Genomic DNA, 22,230 nt, shown 5'->3' on the forward strand with positions numbered 1-22,230 from the left:
AACGTTTTAACATCTTGTAACACATTGTTTCAAATATTTATAGCCCTCCTCCCTTATGTAGCACATGAAGCTATTTTGAGTTTGAGCAATACGCTGACGTAGCTATATAAACTTGTGTTCTTGTATGATCTTGTCAATTTCTATTGAGCAAAAATGGTTAGTAATAAGTGCCACAATGTACAGAGTAAATGTTTGATCACAACTACTGGATGACACAATTTCCATATCATGACTTTTCTTCTGAGATGAATGATTTGCTTTTGCTCAATCCTGAAAAACAATCCAGTGGAGAATAGCTATAAAAGCCCCCCACCTACTTAAATGTTCTCATCTTTCATTTGTACCCTTCTTAAAGGTCAGAGCTAGATAGCTGGGGAGTATTCCTGCCCACACGTTCTGGGTATCCATTAAGGGGGTCATAAAACAAATATCACTTTTTTTAAATCATACTAAGTACATGTTTTCATTTCATTCATTTTTCCTTCAAAGCGAATAAAAAGCATCCTCCTGAAATAAGTGAATATCTACAAACTTATTTTTTTTGCTAGCTTATTAATTTACTCTTGCCATGGATGAACATGAATGAACAAGAATTACTGTAGCCGTTCGTATAAAGCTTGGTCAAGACCAAGCGAAAGCCTCTGAGAGCTCGCCAGTGGGCGGGACTAATGTGCAAAATTGTAATCTCATTGGCTAGAGCTCACCTTTCACGGTCTGCCTTTCGGTTACAGCATATCACTACCTGAGATAGATGAGAGCAAAAAGAGAAAGCTTTGACTATTGTAACATAATGTCATTAAATACTAACAGATAAAGCTTTTTACATGGAAGTAACTTTTTGCATGTTCTTAAACACTGACCTCATTATTGTTAGTCATTTTCACAGAAACAATGTTTAATGGAGAAATTCACTTTTGAAACCATTAAAGAGGTGTTATTGTACACATTACTCCACCCCTGCATTTGTCACCTGCTCCCTCGTATAAAAAAGGCTTGAAGTGTCATACAGAAATATGATGATGATGTTGATTTTGTTTGCGATATTGTAAACACAATGCAGACTGGCTGTGGGAGTGATTGAAAACATGACTGATTTTCACTTATCTCACGTCCCAGTTAACACTGCATTTTTCCATTTTGCTAATGGAGAGCATTTCAAGTGGAAACTAACTGTTGTAGTAGTGAGAGTCTTTCGTATGTCTCTCTTGCCTACCTGGAAATACTGTTGCCATGACACGGAGATGTTGAGGTTCTTGTCGAGATCATCCCTCGATCCCATAAACCCTGCAGTGACAGACAGTTTATGAGAATTTTTTTCACATCTCTAACTCTGATATTGGTAGGATGTGATGAGAATCCAGATGAGTAATGCAAACCTAGCCAACAAAGCCGCTCTGCTCTAATTCTGAGCTTTAGCATGAGATGAAGCCCTCAGATTGTTCTTTAAAATCAAACAAGTCAGTTATTTCGCTCAAGTAATCAGTAATGAAAAAACAGATATGTGAATCATTACTGCACATCAAAAATCCCGAGACATTTAAATTAATCTGAGCCCATGATGCCGGAAATCAACAGCATTTAACCAATCGAGTGCTGACGAGTGGAATCTGATGTCATTGTGGCATCACTGAGCCATGTAGGCCTTTGAAATGGAAGACATCTGCGGGCATTTTCTTTTGCTTACTTTGATATAATCTGGGAAACTGCCCTCTTTTGGAAATTTAGCTTGTGAGTTCTGTAAATAGAGTAACCGATAAAAATGAGTCATATAAAAATATATATGTGTGTATATGTAACTGGAAAAACATAATCTGTGTCTGAATCAACAGTGAGATGCTCACAAACAGACTGAATGTCCCTAAAACACCAGCAAAACCTAATCATGCACAGTGCATAACGATTTCTGCTGATGCTTCTGCTAACACCCACACCCAATGGGAGCACATGTGGTGACCTTGTTTGTATGATTGATTACAGATATTTCTTATGACTTCCAGTTAACATTGTGGGAAAATACCAGATGGGTGGTCTCTGAAGTACTTGAGGTCTATGTTTGCTCTTAAAGAGAGAGTTCACCCAAAAATTCGAATTCTGTAACCATTTACATATGTTCCACACCTGTGTCACACATTCTGCAGAATACAAAAGGAGAAATTCAGAGGAATGCCCTGGTGTCACGGTGCACACAGCAGGGAGGAACAAGGAACACGCAGACGAGGATGTAACTCAAAATAACAGACTTTACTGGAGACAGGGCAGGACAAGGCAAACTCACAGACATCAAACACCGGGGGTAACGATTAGACCAGACAACATACCACAACACAGACAGGACTTAAATACTAGGGATAATTAGAGATAACGAGACAAACACAGCTAGACAAGGATTAACTAATGATCACACTAGACGAAGACAGGAAACAAACCAAATATGGGCATGGAAACACAGGAAGCACGTTGAAATTGAAGTCGATAATAGGGACTTTAAACAACAGCAGCTGATGTTCTACTTTAACTGCTACTTTGCAGCACTGTTACTGTCTACTATGGGAAAATAGCTAATTCAGGTGGCAGATTAGGTAAGGAGTGAGGTTTTTTTATTTTGATAACTGAAGTTCCACTGTACTCACTATTTCTGCTTAAGACCTGAGTCTGAAATTTTCGCACGTTAAAAATTATATACGTCCTCACTTTGTTTCAATCACATTGACACACTGCCTCCGAAACTTTCGTCCGTCATAAATTTTTTTTGGATCAGGTCCAATTTTCTGCATTTTCGCATCTGTAGCATGCATTTTGATAGGAAAGGATGACGAATACGAAAAAACTGAAAAACGCACGTGACTCTGTGTGCAATGACTTTTAGTGATTTTTACATTATTTAGCTTTGGCAGTTGATAGTTAACTTCCAGTCGCTGATGCATAACCTGTAATGAGATCATTAAATGATCCAGTGAGTTTAATTTGAGAATCATGCAAGAATCAGTAAAAACACATTTTAAACATCAAAAAATCACTAGAAGATCTGATCCAAACAAATGATTACTTCATTGCTAAATTGCAACACAAGTTGCAAATCCTCAAACAAAATTGCTACCATATGGCTGCTGTGGAGGATTTGAGATTTATTGCACAAGTAGACTAATTTGTTACTTTTACAATAATTATTAATTCACCTTCAAAGAGATGCTCCAAAATTTCTCCTTTTGATATCAATACAGGTTTGTAATGACATGAGGGTTTATTATTATTATTATTATTTCTGGGTGAACTGCTCCTTTAAGATTTCTTTTCAATGTCGCTCTTCAGGACCTTTTAAGATGAGAGATTTAGTATCTTTAAAAAACATGACTGTTCTCCATCCACCAACCACGTCACCTTATTTTCGTAGCTGTAGGTTTAATTGACTCTCCAGACAAGTAATATAATAAAAGACAGTGCAAATAACTCAAATGAAACTCGATGGTGGATTAGATAACAACTAATTAGATCAGTGAAATGTATGAAAGCATGCTTTACATAGTGAAAGTTATGAGTTTTCTGTTACCATGATCGCATCCACCCTCATCTCACCCACAGGTGATGCGGAGTTAATAGCGCACCGTTGAGCGCGTGGGAGAGACACAGCATATCTCATTACTGTCGAGAACTTCATCCGGTACAAGAGGCATTTGACGTGTGAGACTGCAGTTATTTCAACTTCTTGAGGAGCAGGCATGGATACAGCGCGGGCAGTCAGGGCGCATATTATCTGGACATCGATAGCTTTGGTCTTTATTTTAATCGCGTTGTGCTTGACATATATCTTCACGCCGAAGGTAAATATAACTGATCTACAGCCTCAGAATGTCAAATTCTGGCTAGATATTGTTATTTTGGACAATAAAATTAGGATTCTGTGGAACACTTTGAATAATAACTCGGCGATTGATTTGGTTGAATAAGACAGTTTATCATTAGTAAGCAATCGGTTTTAACATTTATATGAAATTTTTTTTTTAAGAAATTCCGATCAGGCTAGGTACACACACAGGGCAGAGAAACACTTCCTTGTTTTCCATTTTAGAGCTTTCTCCAGCATTTTATGAGGAGCTAATTCATGGATCGAGTTGCAGAGGGCGTGTTTGTAAACAACGAATGGATGCATTTATGCGTTTTTACGTAGGCTCTGTTTCTGTTCAACCTGCTCTTGAAGTGACATGTCTTACTGTAACCTCAACAGGTGCCTGTATGCGGAGGAATTAGCATCGTGAAAGGTAAGTTACACCTAAATATTATCTCATGTTTACCATGTTTTATTCAGCTACATTGCTCATTAGGCTTTTTGTTTATAATGGAGAAAACGCTACGTTTATATTCCAAGTGCATCTTCTTATTGACTTTGTTCTGTTTACTTCACTGTATTAGTCCATTAAGCTGCGTTCAGCGTTTTAGAATGTCTCTCGTGGAAGGCGCAAGTGGCAACGGTCATTTGGCGGAAAGCCAAAGTTCTAAAATTAAGAACACTTTAGAATTTGTGATACATAAAAAGATACTTAAAGAACACTGTTGCTTCGGTAACCTCCTTAGGAATGCGACGCCTGTTCGGAAAGTTGAAACTACACGAAAGCGTTTGAAACCCCAGTTAAAAAGTGTTTAACGTATACTGGCATCCTTCTGTGACAATGGCCATATACATTTGCTGAGTTACAGCGCCTGCTGTGCTGTGACAGTACAGGCCAATTCTTGAAGAGCATGCTTTATTGCAATTACTGCAAGTTAGGATCATGCTGGTCTGTGTCTCTCTGTCGTCTCTTCCCAGTTTGTGCTCTCTCCTCCTCTCTCTAACTTCGATGTCTTATTGAATGGCACGTCTCCATCTATTTCGAACTTGGCTACTTTTTCCAGGTCATCTGGATTGATGTTATAACGTGTATATTAAGCCAAAACTAGGTTACTGCAAATGGTAGAAAGGTTCTGAAAGCTCTTGCTGTTGAAGAAACTCCATTCTAATTTATTGCAGTTTAATGGTAGTATAGTAAATGTGGTTACTACAATGGTAATAGTATAGGCTAACACACTATAATGGTAACATGTTTTATAACTGAGCCAGTTGTGCGTGTGTGTTTGTGGGAGTCTGCTGTGAGAATGTTTGGGTGGGGAGCCGAGCTTTCTCGCTGTGTTAGTGTAAATGCGTTTTTGTGGTCTGCTTCTGTGCATTTTCCTGTACAGCTGTGAATTGCACGTTTAGTCATACAACAGTTTTATTTGTTGGCATTTTTAATCAGCATTCGTTCAGCGGTGGAAACCTTGCTTACTGATGTTTTTTTTTTTTATCGTACAGACTCTGCAATAGAAAGCATGTTCAGACAACGACTCTCTCGGGAACACTGGCTTTTCACAGGTGATTGTCCACAAATTTGTTTCTAAATATATTTATGAAAGATGTCGCTCATTAAAAACTGTATTATATTGAAATGACATTACTTAATATAAACCTCTGTGATTGTATAATGAAATGTCTTGCTACACATTTATCTTCTTCAAGCTCGGAGCTGCAATCCGAATAATGATTGCTTGGTCTGGGAGGATGAGTGGCGCGGATACAGGGTTAATGATGAGAGTATTCTGGACCACACCAACATGTCGATGGTCATTCGAGAGAAAGGTGTCTACCTGGTCTACATACAAGTTAACTTCCAACTGAACCGACAGAAGAACGGCAGCTCTCCTGTAGAACTCAAAATTTTAGTGGATTTCACTTCTGATGGGGAGAAGCAGCTATTTGCAGCTGCACAAGACACTCAGGTGGTGACTGACCTGCATCAGGACGCCAAGCTCAACACTTTCCTTCTGATGAAAATGCAGCCAAAAAGCCAGTTATCAGTGAGAGTATTTCCGAGTGAATTTGTGAACTACAAACCAGAACCCTTTTCCAGTTTTATCACTATCGTAAAATGGGCAGACGACTGGTAGACTGATGCATATATTGCAGAAGTCACTGGTTTTCCAGGTGAAAACCATATCCATGTCCAGTTTTACAATGGCGGTTGTTCTTATATTCTTGTTTGCTTTAAATGTGACATTTCAGAAGAATGCGGTCTCAAGATCAGCTGCTAGAACACCTGAGATTTTCCAGCTATTGTACTAGGAAATACTCGCTGACATTAACAAGGATTGCGTGGGGGGTTGTGATACTTTCTTGGTATTTTTTCTTCTTCCTTTCGAAATATGAAGATCACATCTCATGATCTTCTCAGAAGCATGACACATTTTCCTCTCAACAGATATATGAGTTAGGTTTGTTTTGTTTCAGTTTTTTTATGAGTCAAGACGAAAAAGGGCACGATGATGATAATGTTAATGAGCACTGACTTTGAAGATTCTCATGTATTACGTTACGTACATAAAATATGTCATAAGTGCCTGCAAACAAACATTGTTTTACAAAACAGTAGTAAGCTAATTCAGAGCAAGTGGGTATTTCTTCAGTGAAATGCATCTTCTTACAGTTTTTCATCATCGACAGCTGAATGTAAAAACCTCATAACACCCCATCTTTGTCTAGCATCAGTGTTTGATATAAATGCTCTTTGTATCAAAAGCTATGGCGCAATATTTTACCATGTAAATATGTGCTTCTTTTTAAGACAAGAAACCAGCTTTTTTTTTAAGTTCTTGAAATGCGGTGCCAGTTTTTAGCTGTAAGCAGATTCATCCAGCCACAGAAGCATTTATTTGTTCCTGCATGGATGTCATGGAAATGTTTTTTTTATGGGGGTGACTAGGGGTGGTAGTAGTGGGGGGGGTTTTTTAACATAAAAAAATACCGCTAGTTACACTAATCCAATCAGTCAAACAAGCCAGTGGAGTGTTTTTCTTATCCAGCAAGTGGGAAAGTTTCTCTTTCAAACACAGTATGTTTTCAGTCAGGAAAATACCATTTATGATGATGCATACTTTTTTGTATTCATATGACTCAAACCAGCTGGCTAAGTCTAAAGAGTATATTTTAAATAAGAGACTAAATGTAATGATTTTTGTTGTTTATTTTATTTAATTTTTTGTATGAAACTTTTGTTCTTTCACAGCTAAGCCCTTATACTTAAGTTCACACTGAGTGATTTCAATTGACTACTTTTTTTTACTGTTCTCAAATATGCAAACAATATTATATTTATATGTAATATTTTTATTTAAACTAATAATTATAAATAAAGCAATATATTTTCCCTCTGCATGCCTCAGATATTGTGCAAGTAATTTTCTGTACATTAGCCACATCAACAAATATCACACTGAAGTAGAAAATTTGTGATCGATGTTTAATAAATTAATGATTATATCAATGTCACAAACAGACAATGTAATATCTATAATAATTGCCTTGTACTTTTTTATGTATTTTCTGACCAAACTGTTTTTTTTTTTATTATTTTGCCTTGTTTCCTAGGTACAGAAAAGAAAACATTCAAGTTCAACTAAAATTGTACAAAATATGACAGCATGACCATATACTGTGTCTAATGAGATATTTAGGTAGAATAGCAAATTAAACTTATAAAATAATAATAATAAAACCTTCAATAAAGGTTTAATAAAGACTAATTATTCAGAGAGAAAAAAAATAGTTGATGTCTGTCAAACCAACATTACATTGTAGGAGATTTTTGTGTGACGAGAATTTATAAAATGTTATCTAAATGTGTAATTAGTTTTGTTTCTTTACTTGTTTGCAGCCATTACCTATTATTCCTAGAACATTCTGGGAACCAAAAACGTTTAATTGGATGATTCTCGATGTAACATCTGGATGCTGAACAAGGAGGTCTATAACAGGTCCTGCAGTAAAGCGTGTGAGAAGAGAAGGCCTGATTTAGTTGAAGTAGGCCTAGATGTAGCGGTACGTACTGCTCCCTTGTGGCGGAGACTTTAAATCTGACGGCTGATAATCTTTAAAGCTGAGTCAAGTCTGAAGTTACAGGGTTTCAGTTGAGTCATGTTGTGAATTTAAGCTGAAAAGTGCTGCTAATGGAGAAATTGTGAATGAATAAATCACGTTTTTGTAACTGTCCTGATTGAGTAAATACATACATTGCAATACATTAGCCTAAGTGGACCAAAATGCTGGCATAGGCTTCTGACCTCCTGTGACCCTACAGAAGATAAGCAGTATGGATGGATGAGTGAGTGAGTGGATGGTAATACATTATGGAAATGTATAAATACCCCTTTTAACATATAAACAAATTCAACAATAAATGAAAAAACTAAATGTTAAGCTGTTGTTATTCTTTAATTTGAATATTTCAGAATTTATATAGATAGACTGTTAATGTTAATATATATATATATATATATATATATAATATTACATCATAAATGTCATTCCGTAGCTACTCGTGCTCAAGTTTGAAAACACGGAATCTAAGAAGTTTATTTCAAGAATGATTCTAAGTGGCATTGATGATTTAAAACAGAGATCTATAAGGTAAAATGCATGAAAAATGCCTGTACATAATCTTTCAGCCTAGGGTGAATATACATTAACAGCATTTTGGGATAAATATTATCTAATTTAATAGAAAAGTATGTAAGTGACATGGGAGGGTTTTGCATACATTGACAGACCAATGTTTTCAAATTGTTAAGACTTGGCGCTATGCTTCTTGTCCAGTGTGCCCCATAAAGCATCTCTCCAACTTTCTATATGGGGGGAAAAAAGAAAAAAATAAAGTTAGAATTGATCAAAGTTACACCCTGTGTAGACTTTTGAGTCACATTAAGAGGAAACCAGAATGCAAAGACAATCAAATTTGCACAGGCAACGAGAGGATATTGTTCAACTTCCTTCTGTCAACATCTGTATGGGACAATTTTTTTACAAGCCTCTTTTACAAGCATTAAGCTTACAAGGTCCTTTAAATTTTAAGTTGCTTTTGCTTCTCTGTTTTTTTTTTTTTATCTGCAAAAATGAATCATAATGCAGGGGAAAATAAAAGCATCTGATGTTATGCCTTACAGAAAGGTTTGGTCTAAATTGTTTATCCATGAGGATGTTGACAGAAGGAAGTTCCATCCAAATGTGACTCATAAGTCCAGGAAGAGTTTGTCCAGTGTGGACTTCATCGTTTCTCTTTTTATGTGGATGGTTATTTAGGTGGGCGAGTGAATAACCAACACTCTCTCCACCCTCAATACCATGACTGTGGTGACCCTTGAGCAAGGCACTGAACCCCCGTTGGCTGCCCACTGCTCTGGGTGTATGTTCACTACTGTGTGTGCACTTGGATGGATTAAATGCAGAGCACAAATTCTGAGTATGGGTCACCATACTTGGCCACACACCACTTCCCTTCCCCTTAGATGATTTGATGACGCTTTATAAGATACACTGATAAACTATTTATTTATTTGACCATTTTACGTTTTTTTGCTGTATTAGTATATTGCAGTTCTATTGCAATCCCTATAGGGTCCTGTAATAAAACAGGTGAATTCTGTGCAACATTCTACAGCAATCCTGCATTTCCAGTTCATTTATAAGTACAAACACCTTAATTTATATCGTATACTCATGCAAACTTCAAAAATGAGACAAATCCAAATTCTGCTTTAAAGCAGTTCTAAGAAAATCATGTCTTTTTTCAGCTCAGTTCAGTGTTGGTTCAGTTCAGTTCAATAACTATGTAAAGTCAATAAATTAATTTCAATTCGGTGATAAGCAGCTCAGCTGAAGCCACTAGTATCATTGGCAGCTTGAATCAGTTCAAGATTCATTCAGTTCCATTCAATGACATTTGATGTTACAAAAATCGTCAATTCTAAACAAATTCAATTTAGCTATAAAGCACGTTTACAGAAGACAATAGTGTCATTATTCAACTCAATTCAGTTTTGTTCTCATTTGATAACATTAGTTCTGTCAAATTGATGATATTACTGAAAACTGTGTTCTTTAAACCTCAGCTAAGCAAGTCGACAGTGGCAAGGAACTCAATCTCCAGCAGGTGACAGAAATGGAGGAGAAAACCTTGGGAGAAACCAGGCTCAGTTAGGGGTCCAGTTTTCCTGTGGCTAAATGAGCCTGCACAGTATGATTTATGAGCCTGCATCACACGTCAGATTTGGGTGGATGTTATTGACTAAGATTTTTTATCCATCTCTTTTTGCTTGAAGAGAACACACCGGCATTAACGTAGGATCACACTGGCCTTAGGTGGAAAGGAAGAGTTGTAGTCTGTCCAGCAGATTGAAATATGTGGAGCTTCCATTGTGCATTTGTACTTTCATTAGTTGTACCATGTAAAGGTGGTTTGCTTATTAATGTCCAACTGATCATGCCAGAAATATCAGATCCTGTCAGAAAATATCAGTTTTGTCTGTTTATAGAAAAACTTGTCAGTACATTGCCAAAACCTGTTAACAGGAAGTCTTGTCTCGTACCCAAAACTCTATTAACAGTCATCTATCAGCCAAGAGTTAACTGAGTACAGCCAGAGAAGAGCAGGAGACCAAGTAACGATGGTAAAAAGGAGCAGAGCTTATTGGATAATCTTAGTTGCGCATGTTTCGATGCTCAGACCTTGTCCAGCACCTTGAATTTCCATAAACATTCACTCTTATCTGTTATTCATACAGACTAAATAGTTCGTGAAACCTCACAATGATAAGATCAAACAAAGATAACAATGCATAAGCAAAAAAAGAGAAAGAAATATCTATATATAGAAATATATATATATATATATATATATATATATATATATAGCCTATATAAGTGTAATAAAAATAATTTAATAATACATTTTATAAATGACTAATGATTATATGAATAAATACTTATAAATGAATAAAAACAAGAAAAATAAAAACACAACACAAATGTATGATTGCTCTCATGATACAACACATACAATTTGCATTTGAGGGTCCAAGATCCTTCATAACTTAGGCATTAATTACAAGGAATTAACACTAAACCAACCCCTAAACCTATATGTTATTAATTAATATTACTGCTTGTGAAATTCCACTGTAACAAGAAATTGGTGTTACACTTGTTTTAAGTTATAGGCCTATCCGGTAAATATGTTTGTTTGTATTTCATGTGTAAATATCTTTATTTTGTTTGTTTGTAAGCATTTCAGTGTGTGTGTGTATATATATATATTCGGGATGCCATGGGATCTGATGTCTTCCTATAGTGCTGTAATTATGACTAATACATATAAATGGATTTATATTTTTCAAAGAAATGCCAAGGACAAAGTTCAAAGAAACGGTGAAAGAAACGGAGTCGCTGTCTTTAAGTGTGGAAGAGAAACCTCTGAACAAAAGCGGTTTCCTCCAGATTGATTGATGCATTGATTATCTTCAGCCGGATGTCCAGCGCGTTCGGACTTGCAGAAGCGCGGTGAGTAACGGCGTCTCCCGACGGGAGGAGGGAGGGCGGTCTGTGCTTAACTTCACATGAACTATAAATATAACATCGCCACTAACAGCTTGACAAAGTAAAGTGGTTGTATTATCCGTGCACATGGCTCAAGCTGAGACGATCGAGTTTGATGTGGAGCAGGGACACATGCTGCAGGTCTTGATGCGGCACTGTCAAACCACGAAGCGTCAGGAGACGCGACTGCGTTTGGCCACCGCGATGCTGCTTGCAACGTTCTTCGTGACTTTGGTGTGGCTACAGTTTCACCAACAAAATACTACGGTAAAGTATTAGTCGAAATTCTTTGATTTTGAATTTACAAAATGAATAACATCCACACTATCAAACGCTATCATTCAGATGAAATCAATATAATAATGAAATGCATCCAATAATTAGTCAAAAGGGAGGAGTTGAAAACTGTTTCTGTTTTTCTCTACATCTCAGGAAGCATTCTCAGGCACCCATCAAGAAGCTTTGAAAACTACAGAATCACCAAAAGGACACACTGTTCATCTTGAACGTACGTTGAATTAGTGGTAAATTATTTAAAAAGAACTTAATTTAGCCTACTGTATTCATTTTAAATGTCATTATACCATCAAAAAGTAATGCCATATGATTTGTACATAAGATCCCCTGCATTTTGTTTTGAAAGACCTGTCAGAACAACAATCAACAGTGTAATTTAAAGCTGTATGTCTTCAGAAATACCATAGGAACATAGAATAGAAATTTGTGACCTAGTGTCAAGTTACAGTGTTTTGTTTTTTGATTTATTGTCTCTCTCTTAAAACAGCTCTAAAACAGATGCATGCTTGTTCAGAACAGCAGCCCATCGAGTGGTTGGACGTGGATGGTGGCTATGACTCCCAAAATTTCAAGCTGGAAAACCAAACAGTCCTCCACATCTCCACAGAGGGCCTGTACTTGATCAATCTGAGGATCTCTTACCGTACAGCCTATGGCTATTGTGAGCCTGGTACAGATTTGATTTTAGTGGTCAATGTCACACAGCAGCATAGAAGCTATGAAAGAGAGAGAGAGATTATAAGTGCTAAAGAGTCTATGATCTGTAGAGATTATTGGTTTCAGTCGATCACTATGAATCGAGCAATCAGGTTAGAAGCTGGCACTAGTCTCAGGGTGAGAATTAACCAGGATAGTTGCAAGTTTGTCAACTGGGTTAAAAACAGTCATTTGGATGTCACTTATGTCTAGATTTGTTTGTTTTTTGAAAAATTAGTTTTACTTCCTGATAGCATTAATGTATATTTAACATTAGTTAGAAACAGCATTAAGCGGGTGTTTTTTTTTTTAACGACCTTTTATTTAAGTGCTTTAAGAAATACCAAAATGTTTAACCACTCGGTCAATATTTTCAGGTTTATTGAGAGGTTTACTCTCATTCTTTATGTTGAAACTGTTATTAAATAACATGACTACCCACTATCCACAAATATATTTTAAATATAGTTAAGTGTTGCTGTCACAGCCAAATTGCACCAAAATGTTGGTAGCAGGTGAAATTATGTGTGTTTTATGTTAAAACTTTTTAAATGTGCATTTACAAACTGATTCATTAAGAGTGGTTTGTCATTGGATTTTAAAAATCAGGTCTGTTAAATATTAAATAACTAAGTTGGAACCCATTCTGTTCATTGCATTTACCTCTAGGTGGCAATTGCGTACATCTGCATTTCAGAATGTAACATGTTTTTGTGGTTCACTCATAAATCTGTAGACTTGTCTTGAAATTCAAGTTTCAAGTTTGATTTATTTATATAGTACATTTAAAAACAGCAAGCAGGGCTAACCAAAGTGCTGAACAAACAAATACATAGAACACAGGACAACCCACAGTTTCATACCATAAACTCACAGTGAATTAAAAGCCAAAGAAAATAAATAGGTTTCAAGAGATGATTTAAAAACAGTTAAAGACTGTGCCGATCTGATATAGGCTGGAAGGCTGTTCTACAGCCTAGGTTCAGCAACCGCAAAGGCTCTATCCCCTCTACAAGAACATCTAAAAAAATTAGAATATCATGAAAAAGGTCAATATTTTTGGTCACTCATTTCAGAAAGTGAAACCCATATATTATATAGATTCATTACACAGAGTGAAATATTTCAAGCCTTTATTTCTTGAAATTTTGATGATTATGGCTTACAGATAATGCAAACCCAAAATTCAGTGTCTCAGAAAATTAGAATATTACATAAGATCAATAAAAAAAGGATATTTTAAACAGAAATGTCAGGCTTCTGAAAAGTATGTTCATTTCTATGCACTCAATACTTGGTTGGGCCTCCTTTTGCATGAATTGCTGCATCAGTGCGGAGTGGCATGGAGGCAATCAGCCTGTGGCACTGCTCAGGTGTAATGGAAGCCCAGGTTGCTTTGATAGCGGCCTTCAGATCATCTGGATTGTTGGGTCTGGTGTCTATCTTCCTCTTGACAATACCCCATAAGAGAGACCATAGTGCACTATATGTCAAAATTTGATTGATTTCAAACGCCCCCCACCGCTCCATCCATAACTGGACACCTGTTTGCATCCACTCCCATCCGTCTAATTGGCCATCTGTTTATCCAGCCCATCGATCGCAAGGAATTTATGACTGAATGTGTTTTTGTGTGGGGCCATTGAAACTGTTATGTGCTTTAAACTTTAAATTTGTGAAACAGTGTTAATTGGGATAAAGGGGAGTTTTTATTAAAGTTTTTTTTCACACATCAAGAAAAAACATCAAACATACACGTAAAATGAGCAATGACTGTTTTTCCCTGTAAAACAATTTTAGGAAACGGTAGAGTTTGTTAAAAGTTAGAAAAATAAAACAAAAAAGCATCTGACACATTCGTCAAACAATAGGGCAGTTTTTCTATCAGTGCAATTTAAAACTAGTTAGTTTGACAAAGTGAAATAAAAAGAAGTAGAGGTGAGGCATCAGGCATGTTCGTTAAGTAAGATACTTGTCAAAATCTATGTTGTAGTCTAACATTACAATTTTAAAAAAGGCAGGTTAGAGTTAATGCACAAACTACTAAAGATTCTTAGGACACTAATATGTTGCATAGGTATCAACATGTAATGTTCACTCTCAATTAGATCATCCAAAAACGAATTGATAGAGACTAAACATGGTGCAGTTAAAGTGATATTAACTAGTGATCTATCGTAAGCATGCATAAAACAGTATACAATACACAAAAACATATACAAGAACAGTAATAATATACACAATGACCTGAAGATATGTGTGTTCATTCAAAGAAAGGTTTTTCTATGAATTAATTAGAGAAGAGTCCATTTTTAAAGCATATGTCTCTTTCCTAAGGGGAAATGAAGTGAGTTGTTCTGCCCGCATTCCTTTGAGCAATAAAACAAGTGTCATCAGATCGGTTGCCATGGAGTCTTTCTGAGGTGTTGGATGCATTTCAGGGGAAGAGTCCACAGACCCTCAGAGTTGGCCCTTTGGTTGGGTGAGGGGGGCATTAGAGATTATTTGTTAAATATAACAAATAGTTGTGTCTGATTGGTCCAAATGTTACAACTAAGTATTTCAAAACATTCCTTTTAGAAAAATCCCTGGCTCTCTCCAGCTTTATAGTGGTATTTGTTATCTGTGAAGACCCTATCTCCTAGATGGCAATCGGGGCAAGACCACAGGAACCAGATGAGTCCTTTGCACAGTCTGACTTTAGCTTAGATTTAAACTGCTATTTTGTCTGACAAGAGGAGAATGACAAAATTTCGACACACTATTTCCTCGTCTAAATATTGTAAAGCTGATGTAAAGCCACCTGTTGTAAATCTGCTTTGACACAATTTGCATTGTTAAAAGCGCTATACAAATAATAGTGACTTTAATAGTGACTTGATCTGGCCTCTCCCTGTTTCCCGGTGGACTTGGTCCTTCTGATCTTAAGTGCTGTGCTCTCCCAAGTTCCAGAAGGGGAAGAAATAGCTTGGCCTATATTGCCTTTGCCAGCAACACCCTGATCATATCACAGAAGAAGTACCCTACGTATAGGCTAGAGTTTCTGGATTTGAAGTGGAGTGTGTGCAAAAGGTTCAGTCACTGGCTCAAGGGGCACAGTATGTCCTACCTCCATTATCTCGACTTTCACCATTGGTGCATCCAATCGCCACAACCATGTCAGAGATAGAACTCTTCTCAGAGGATAACACCTTCGACAACGCAGCTCCAACTGCGTCTCCAACCGACGTTCAGCACACCAGCACTCCGCAGGACACCTTAACCGAGCCTGCATGAAGAACATGCCTCTTCGTCAACCCATCCATTCCTCCCTGCCCCGAACCATCCCCGCCCAAATCCACCAGCTACGTCCAACGCTTTCCAAGCACCTCAACCAACCCTTCTCTCCCTGCTTCCACTGACAGCCGCCCCTCAATTTCCTCCCGCAGCCAGGTCTGTGAAACTTTAATTCAGGAAGATGCTCAAGACAACGCTGCAGATCCATGTATGTTTGTAATTTTTGTGGCGGAGCTCACGCCCGCTTGATCTACCCTGTTCAAAAAGCTGCAAATAAAAATTATAAACCGTATTTATCGACTTCCGTAAATGTTTCTTGTTTGTCTTCTGAATTGATTTATCACCCTGACCCTAATTTCTCTGAATATCTACTGTCGGGTCTCTCACATGGCTTTCATCCCGGTGTTGAAAATCTCCCCTCTGAAAACCTCATCTGCCCCAATCTCCAATCTGCTTTAGCCGAACCCGAAACAGTCGATCTTCTTATTAAGAAAGAAACAGATGCAAATTTCATGACCGGCCCCTTTTCCGTTCCTCCATTTAACATTTTCCGTTAGTCCCATAGGTGTAGCTACCAGAAAATTTTCTGGTAAAAAATGCCTCATAATTGATCTCTCTTTCCCACATAACTCCCCGCTCCCGAGTGTTAACAGCCTCATTCCGCTCAAAGAATTTTCTCTTCATTATCACGACATCGACCAAGCCATTGCCATGATTAAAGACGCAGGTCGCAGCGCTTGGATGGCCAAAGTCGACATCACCTCTGCCTTTAAGGTGATGCCCATTCACCCAGACTTTTGGCACTTATTCGGCATCCACTGGCGTAAAGAATTTTACTTTTCTGTCTGCCTCACGTTCGGCTGCAGAAGCAGCCCTAAAATTTTCGACGTGTTGTCAGAAGCAATCTGCTGGATCCGCTCCAACAATTACGCTGTACCCTACCTAGTCCATCTCTTAGACAATTTTTTAATCATCTCGCCCCCCGACTCCATCCCAGCCGCGCACCTTTTGACAATGCAAAAAGTCTTCGCAGAGCTCGGGATTCCCCTCGCTCAAAACCAAACCTCGGGCCCAAGCACTTCCATCGAATTTTTAGGTATCAACCTAAATTAAACCTAAAGCTTCTCTACCCATAAACAAATTGACAGAACGATTCTGGTAGCTTCCACCCTCTTAACCAACCCAAGCTGCTCCAAACTCGAGCTGCTATCTGTTCTCGGCCATTTAAATTTTGCAATGCGCATCATTCCGCAAGGCCGCCCTTTTATCTCTCACCTACGGTGGCAGAGAGAGCTCTGCAGCTTCAGAAAACACATGCAAATAGAAAAAAACACCAGCAAATCAAGAAAACATCTACATCATTTTGACAGCACATGCGCTGCAAATCCTCACAACACATGCAAATTAAGAAACGAGCTGCAAATCCTCACAACACATGCAAATTGCTGCAAATGCTCACAACACATGCAAATTAAGAAATGCACTGCAAATCCTCACAACACATGCAAATTGCTGCAAATGCTCACAACACATGCAAATTAAGAAATGCACTGCAAATCCTCACAACACATTCAAATTAAGAAATGCGCTGCAAATCCTCACAACACATGCAAATTAAGAAACGAGCTGCAAATGCTCACAACACATGCAAATTAAGAAACGGCTGCAAATGCTCACAACACATGCAAATTAAGAAACGCGCTGCATGGACCACAATGGAAATGTTTCAAGGGGACCCAAAAAAAAGTGACGGACCAGTTGGGATTTGCTTATTGTGCAGTGGCTATTGGTTGAGTTGTTGGTGAACTGAAAGGTGAGTGTTTTTTTGTTGTTGTTGTTTATTTTAATACCCTGATTGCATGATTTCTTTGTCTTTTGGATATTATTAGATTAATAATGAGCAATTACATGATTAACGTTATTAAATAAGATGGCTAACTTAATTTAATATCCTCAACTAAATATAATTTCAAGGTTAATGAAAATAAATTCGCAATGCTTCATTAATTGTTAAAACCAGGTCAAAATAAAAATGTAAGAATAATAATAAGTAAGAACAGTAAGAATAATATTTTAAAATTTATTCAGGCCCTTTTAGTAGGCTAATGAAAGAAAGGACATTTGCATGTGTTGTGAGGATTTGCAGTGCGTTTCTTAATTTGCATGTGTTGTGAGCATTTGCAGCGCGTTTCTTAATTTGCATGTGTTGTGAGGATTTGCAAAGCGTTTCTTAATTTGCATGTGTTGTGAGCATTTGCAGCGCGTTTATTAATTTGCATGTGTTGTGACATTTGCAGCGTGTTTCTTAATTTGCATGTGTTGTGAGGATTTGCAGCGCGTTTCTTAATTTGCATGTGTTGAGGATTTGCAGCGCGTTTCTTAATTTGCATGTGTTGTGAGGATTTCCAGCGTGTTTCTTAATTTGCATGTGTTGTGAGGATTTGCAGCGCGTTTCTTAATTTGCATGTGTTGTGAGGATTTTCAGCGCATGTGCTGTCAAAATGATGATGTTTTCTTGATTTGCTGGTGTTTTTTTCTATTTGCATGTGCTTTCTGAAGTTGCAGCGCGTTGAGCTCTCTCAGCCACCGTACTCACCTCCTCTCTCTCGCGTTGTCCACTCACGATCTAGAGGACCAAATATCCATAACCGATAAAAAAAAATGCAGTGATTGATATATAGTTTATTTATAGTTAATTTCAAAGTTTCAATGTACTGTCAAAAAAACCTTCATTATTGTTTATTTCATTCTAACAAATAAGTTATTTTTAAAAACTAACCAAAATTACAAATATTTTGCTTATAATTTCTGCACAGGACAGACTTGGTGTTGCTTCCAAACAAAAGGAAATACTGTATATCGGTATCGGTATCGGTCAAAAAGAGTTGAAAATATGGGCATATCGGATATCGGCAAAAATCCATTATGGTGCATCCATAAAAAGTATTTTAAGAGCAAGTGAGCACACCAGCGCCTATCCTGCAGCGAGCACTAGGCCTACTGTTCAGCTCCACACTCCACACAAACACTTCAATAGTGCACATTTCTCTAGGTTAACATTAGATTGGAAACTTGCTACTACACACATCTTTCAGAAAAGCCATATTTGAGGTTGATGAATGATGGGTGGGCGTTTGGATGTCCTGCCCAAGTACTGTATTACCACATAGACGATCTGTACACTTAACCAGCCACACCAAAGCAAACAGGAGGACAGCATACAAATAAAATATACAGCTTATAGTTTATTTATATAAAAGGTATATTTGTGTATAAAGTTGGGTATCAATAGTGTTATTACTATTCCCGGTCCCGCCCCCTCCCGCTGACAATAGGTGTGCTCGTAAATTAAAAAAATAGAAGGGGGAAAAAATCAGTAATTAAACAACACTGCGTCATGAGCGTTGGTATTGTATCAAACTTTACTGATCAGTGTGTACTTAATGCATTTAACATTATATGAAATTCAAGTTCAAATGGAGTTAACAAGGTTTTTGAGTGTTTTGTCTGTCATTAGAACGGCTGTAACTGTTATCTGAGGCAGCAAGTGCATCACATTATATGCTTTCATCAACTTTTACGAGAGGGGTCTGGCTGCAGACTGTGGTGGGAGAGTGGAGCTCCACTCGCAAACAGGAAATACGTCACCTCCACTTGAATAATTCAAAATGGCATCGCTGTGTTTTTTTTTTTTTTCTTTATTGAATACCCGAAAAAGAAAAACAACAATCGTCAACATTGTCAACTCACAACAACACAACAATCCAGGGTCTTTCAGTCCAAAGGAAGCGCCAAGTCCCTCATCAAAGCCACCGTTCTCACTGCTTTCAAGTTTGTGGAGAACTCAATAGAGTCAAAATAAGCATAATTTCTTTTTTTCACATTCATGAAAGCCAAAAATGAAATTTCTATAAGTAAATTCAAAATTAGGATTCACATAACATTTGATAAAGTCAAGAATGTCACACCAAAATGATGTTGTGTAAGAGCAATTCCATAAATGTAAAGACGTTTCATTGTTTTCTAAACAGAAAGAACAGTTGGTATTAATATCATTCTTAAGTCTTTTAAGAGAGCACGTATCCGGGTAAATTCTATTAATCAATTTAAATGCAGTTTCTCTCATTTTGTTAGTAATTAAATATTTGTGAGGTAATGACCCAACTTTCTTCCAGGGAATATCACTTACTAAACCATTCCAATAAGAGATCACACAAGGCACAGAAATAGACTCTAATTTTCTTATTGTTTTTTGACTTGGACGAAAGGCACTGTTTTCCAACAAATGTTTTACAAAGATCCACTGAGTGACATGAGATTGGAAAAGAAAGACCTCTAAAAAGCATGAGAACTCCATGTGGCACTGCATCAGCAACAATTGCAAACTCTTTCGGACTAACAGGAATTTCATGCTTAGCTAAAAACTCAGACTGAATCATTCTGATTGAAAAGTTGAGACACAAAAAGAATAAAATTTTTAAGCCAATTAAAAAAAAAGAGAGAGATTTGTGCTTATACAGTAGATTCTTGTTATTCCAGTGAGGTGTAAAATTGTGTTTAAAATTGACAAGTAAAATCTAGGAGAAGTACCATATTTTAATTTAATTGTGGTACTGCAGTTTTAATATAGAGTTATTACCGCCTTACAAAAATATTCACCAAAACCAAATTTTTCCACTGATTTAAATATAAATTTATGTTCAACTGAATCAAAAGCTTTATAAAAATCCAGGAAAAGAATAAAACTATTATGTTCCAGCAAATCACTATAATCCAATAAGTCTAAAACTAATCTAATATTATTCATTATATGTCGGTCCCTCATAAATTCAGACTGAGTCTCATCTATAACAGTATCCAAACAATCTTTAAGTCTTTTAGCAAATATTATGGCGAAAATGTTATAGTCATTATGAAGGAGTGTGATGGGTCGCCAGTTGTCTAAATTGGTAAGATCTTTCTTAGGTTTAGGAATTAAAGTTATGATACCTTGCATAAATGTAGGAGGTAAAGCCTCTTTTTCAATACTTTCTCTAAAAACCTGAGTTAAAAAGGGAGTAAGTTCATCAGCTCAGCTGTAAGTCCATCACACCCTGGGGACTTATTGTTTTTCAAACTCTTAATTGCTCTTTGTACTTCCTCAGAAGTAACAATTCTATCACAGAAAAATCTATCACTTTCAGATATAACCTTAACATAATTAACCGAGTCTAGAAATGAGGACATTGTCTGCTCTGAATACCTTGAACTAAAGATTCTTATCAAAATTGGCACTGTAGTTTGCTATTTCCTTTGGATCTTTTTTTTGGAACAGTTTTGCCATCAACACAAAATTGTTCAATTGTTGAGAGGGTAAAATTACGCTTTTCTATCTTAAAAAAAATATGCGGAATTGAGTTCTCCCTCTTTGAGCCATTTTTTCCTGGATCTTATATAAGCACCCCTAGCCTTTGATAAGTACAATTCATCCAATTTCATTTGCAAATCTGCAATTTCAGATTTTTCCTCTAGAGACATGCAATCAAAATTATTAGACTGAGTTGTCTTCAAGAACGCTTCTTTTTGGCTAAAAGTGTTCCAACTTTTCTTAAATAAACACCTGTCTCAAACTTAAAAAGCTTCCAACTGGTACCAAAATAATTTTGAATTGTGGCTGTTTTCCAATAGCTAGCACTGAATTCTTTAATTTTATCCTTTAAATCTGGTAATTCTAACAGTGAACTGTTCAGTTTCCACAAAGAAGCTCTGCATTAGCCTGATACATAATCTGCCATTAAAGGGGTATTAATAAAGATAGTTTTGTGGTCGGTCAACGGGGTACATTGAGTGCCGACATTTAGATCAAAATTTGACATACATTTTGATATGAGCCAATAATCAATACGAGATTGTCTTGAACCACTTTTATTGGCCCAAGTAAACTCTAAATTGTTAGGGAATCTCTCTCTCCAAATGTCCACCAATTCAAACTTATCTATTAGGTCTAATAGTGCAGGACAAGAACAAGCGGTCCTTTTTGGAGGATATCTGTCCAAAGAATTATTAAATGACACATTAAAGTCTCCTCCTAGAATGAAAAAAGAATTATTGTACCCATATATATTTCTGAGAATTACAGTTTGTTGGCTAAGTGAAATTACTAATAAATGAAAATGACCTAAGCTATCCGATTCTGACCCTAATATATCCCCACCAAATTTGTTTCTCAAAATGCTTACACCAGCTGAGTGTTCATGTGAACTCCAAATATCATTACCCCACTGAGATTTGCACCATTTGTAATCGTCAATATTTGAATGACATTCCTGAAGAAAACAAAAAAAAGATCTTTTCGTTTGACACGATCCCTGAGGCCCCTGGCATTAAAGGATATTAAAGACATGAATCACGAACAATATAGAAAAGAAACAAGTCAAGTTCACCTTTATTTATATAGCGCTTTTAACAATACAGATCGTGTCAAAGCACTTAACAGTATCAAATTGGAGGATAGAGTGTCAGTAATGTATCAAAATAAGATTAAACACTCA

General features: G+C 36.9%; 3 protein-coding genes across 4 annotated transcripts in view; all 3 read left to right on the top strand.

Annotated features, from left to right (window-relative positions):
• The window catches only part of LOC306869969 (CCN family member 1-like), a 1,026,947-nt gene that overhangs the window by 216,407 nt on the left and 788,310 nt on the right, over nt 1-22,230 (top strand). The gene's annotated exons all lie outside the window — the stretch shown is intronic.
• Nucleotides 3,717-5,955, top strand: LOC306869514 (uncharacterized protein; the record flags this gene model as incomplete). Its single annotated transcript, XM_079416275.1, has 2 exons — nt 3,717-3,818; nt 5,569-5,955. 2 exons carry the CDS (start codon nt 3,717-3,719, stop codon nt 5,953-5,955), a joined length of 489 nt encoding a protein of 162 aa, XP_079272401.1.
• Nucleotides 11,275-13,665, top strand: LOC306870601 (uncharacterized protein). 2 transcript variants are annotated; one of them, XM_079417971.1, is made up of 4 exons: nt 11,275-11,395; nt 11,529-11,698; nt 11,864-11,939; nt 12,216-13,169. In XM_079417971.1, exons 2-4 carry the CDS (start codon nt 11,564-11,566, stop codon nt 12,635-12,637), a joined length of 633 nt encoding a protein of 210 aa, XP_079274097.1. In that variant the 5' UTR covers nt 11,275-11,395; nt 11,529-11,563; the 3' UTR covers nt 12,638-13,169. The 2 variants fall into 2 exon arrangements, with proteins under 2 accessions (XP_079274097.1, XP_079274096.1); XM_079417970.1 differs by having other exon boundaries at nt 11,373-11,698; nt 12,216-13,665.

The sequence above is a fragment of the Barbus barbus genome (genome assembly GCF_936440315.1).
Source record: "Barbus barbus genome assembly, chromosome: 5".
In the NCBI taxonomy this organism is placed as follows: domain Eukaryota; kingdom Metazoa; phylum Chordata; class Actinopteri; order Cypriniformes; family Cyprinidae; genus Barbus; species Barbus barbus.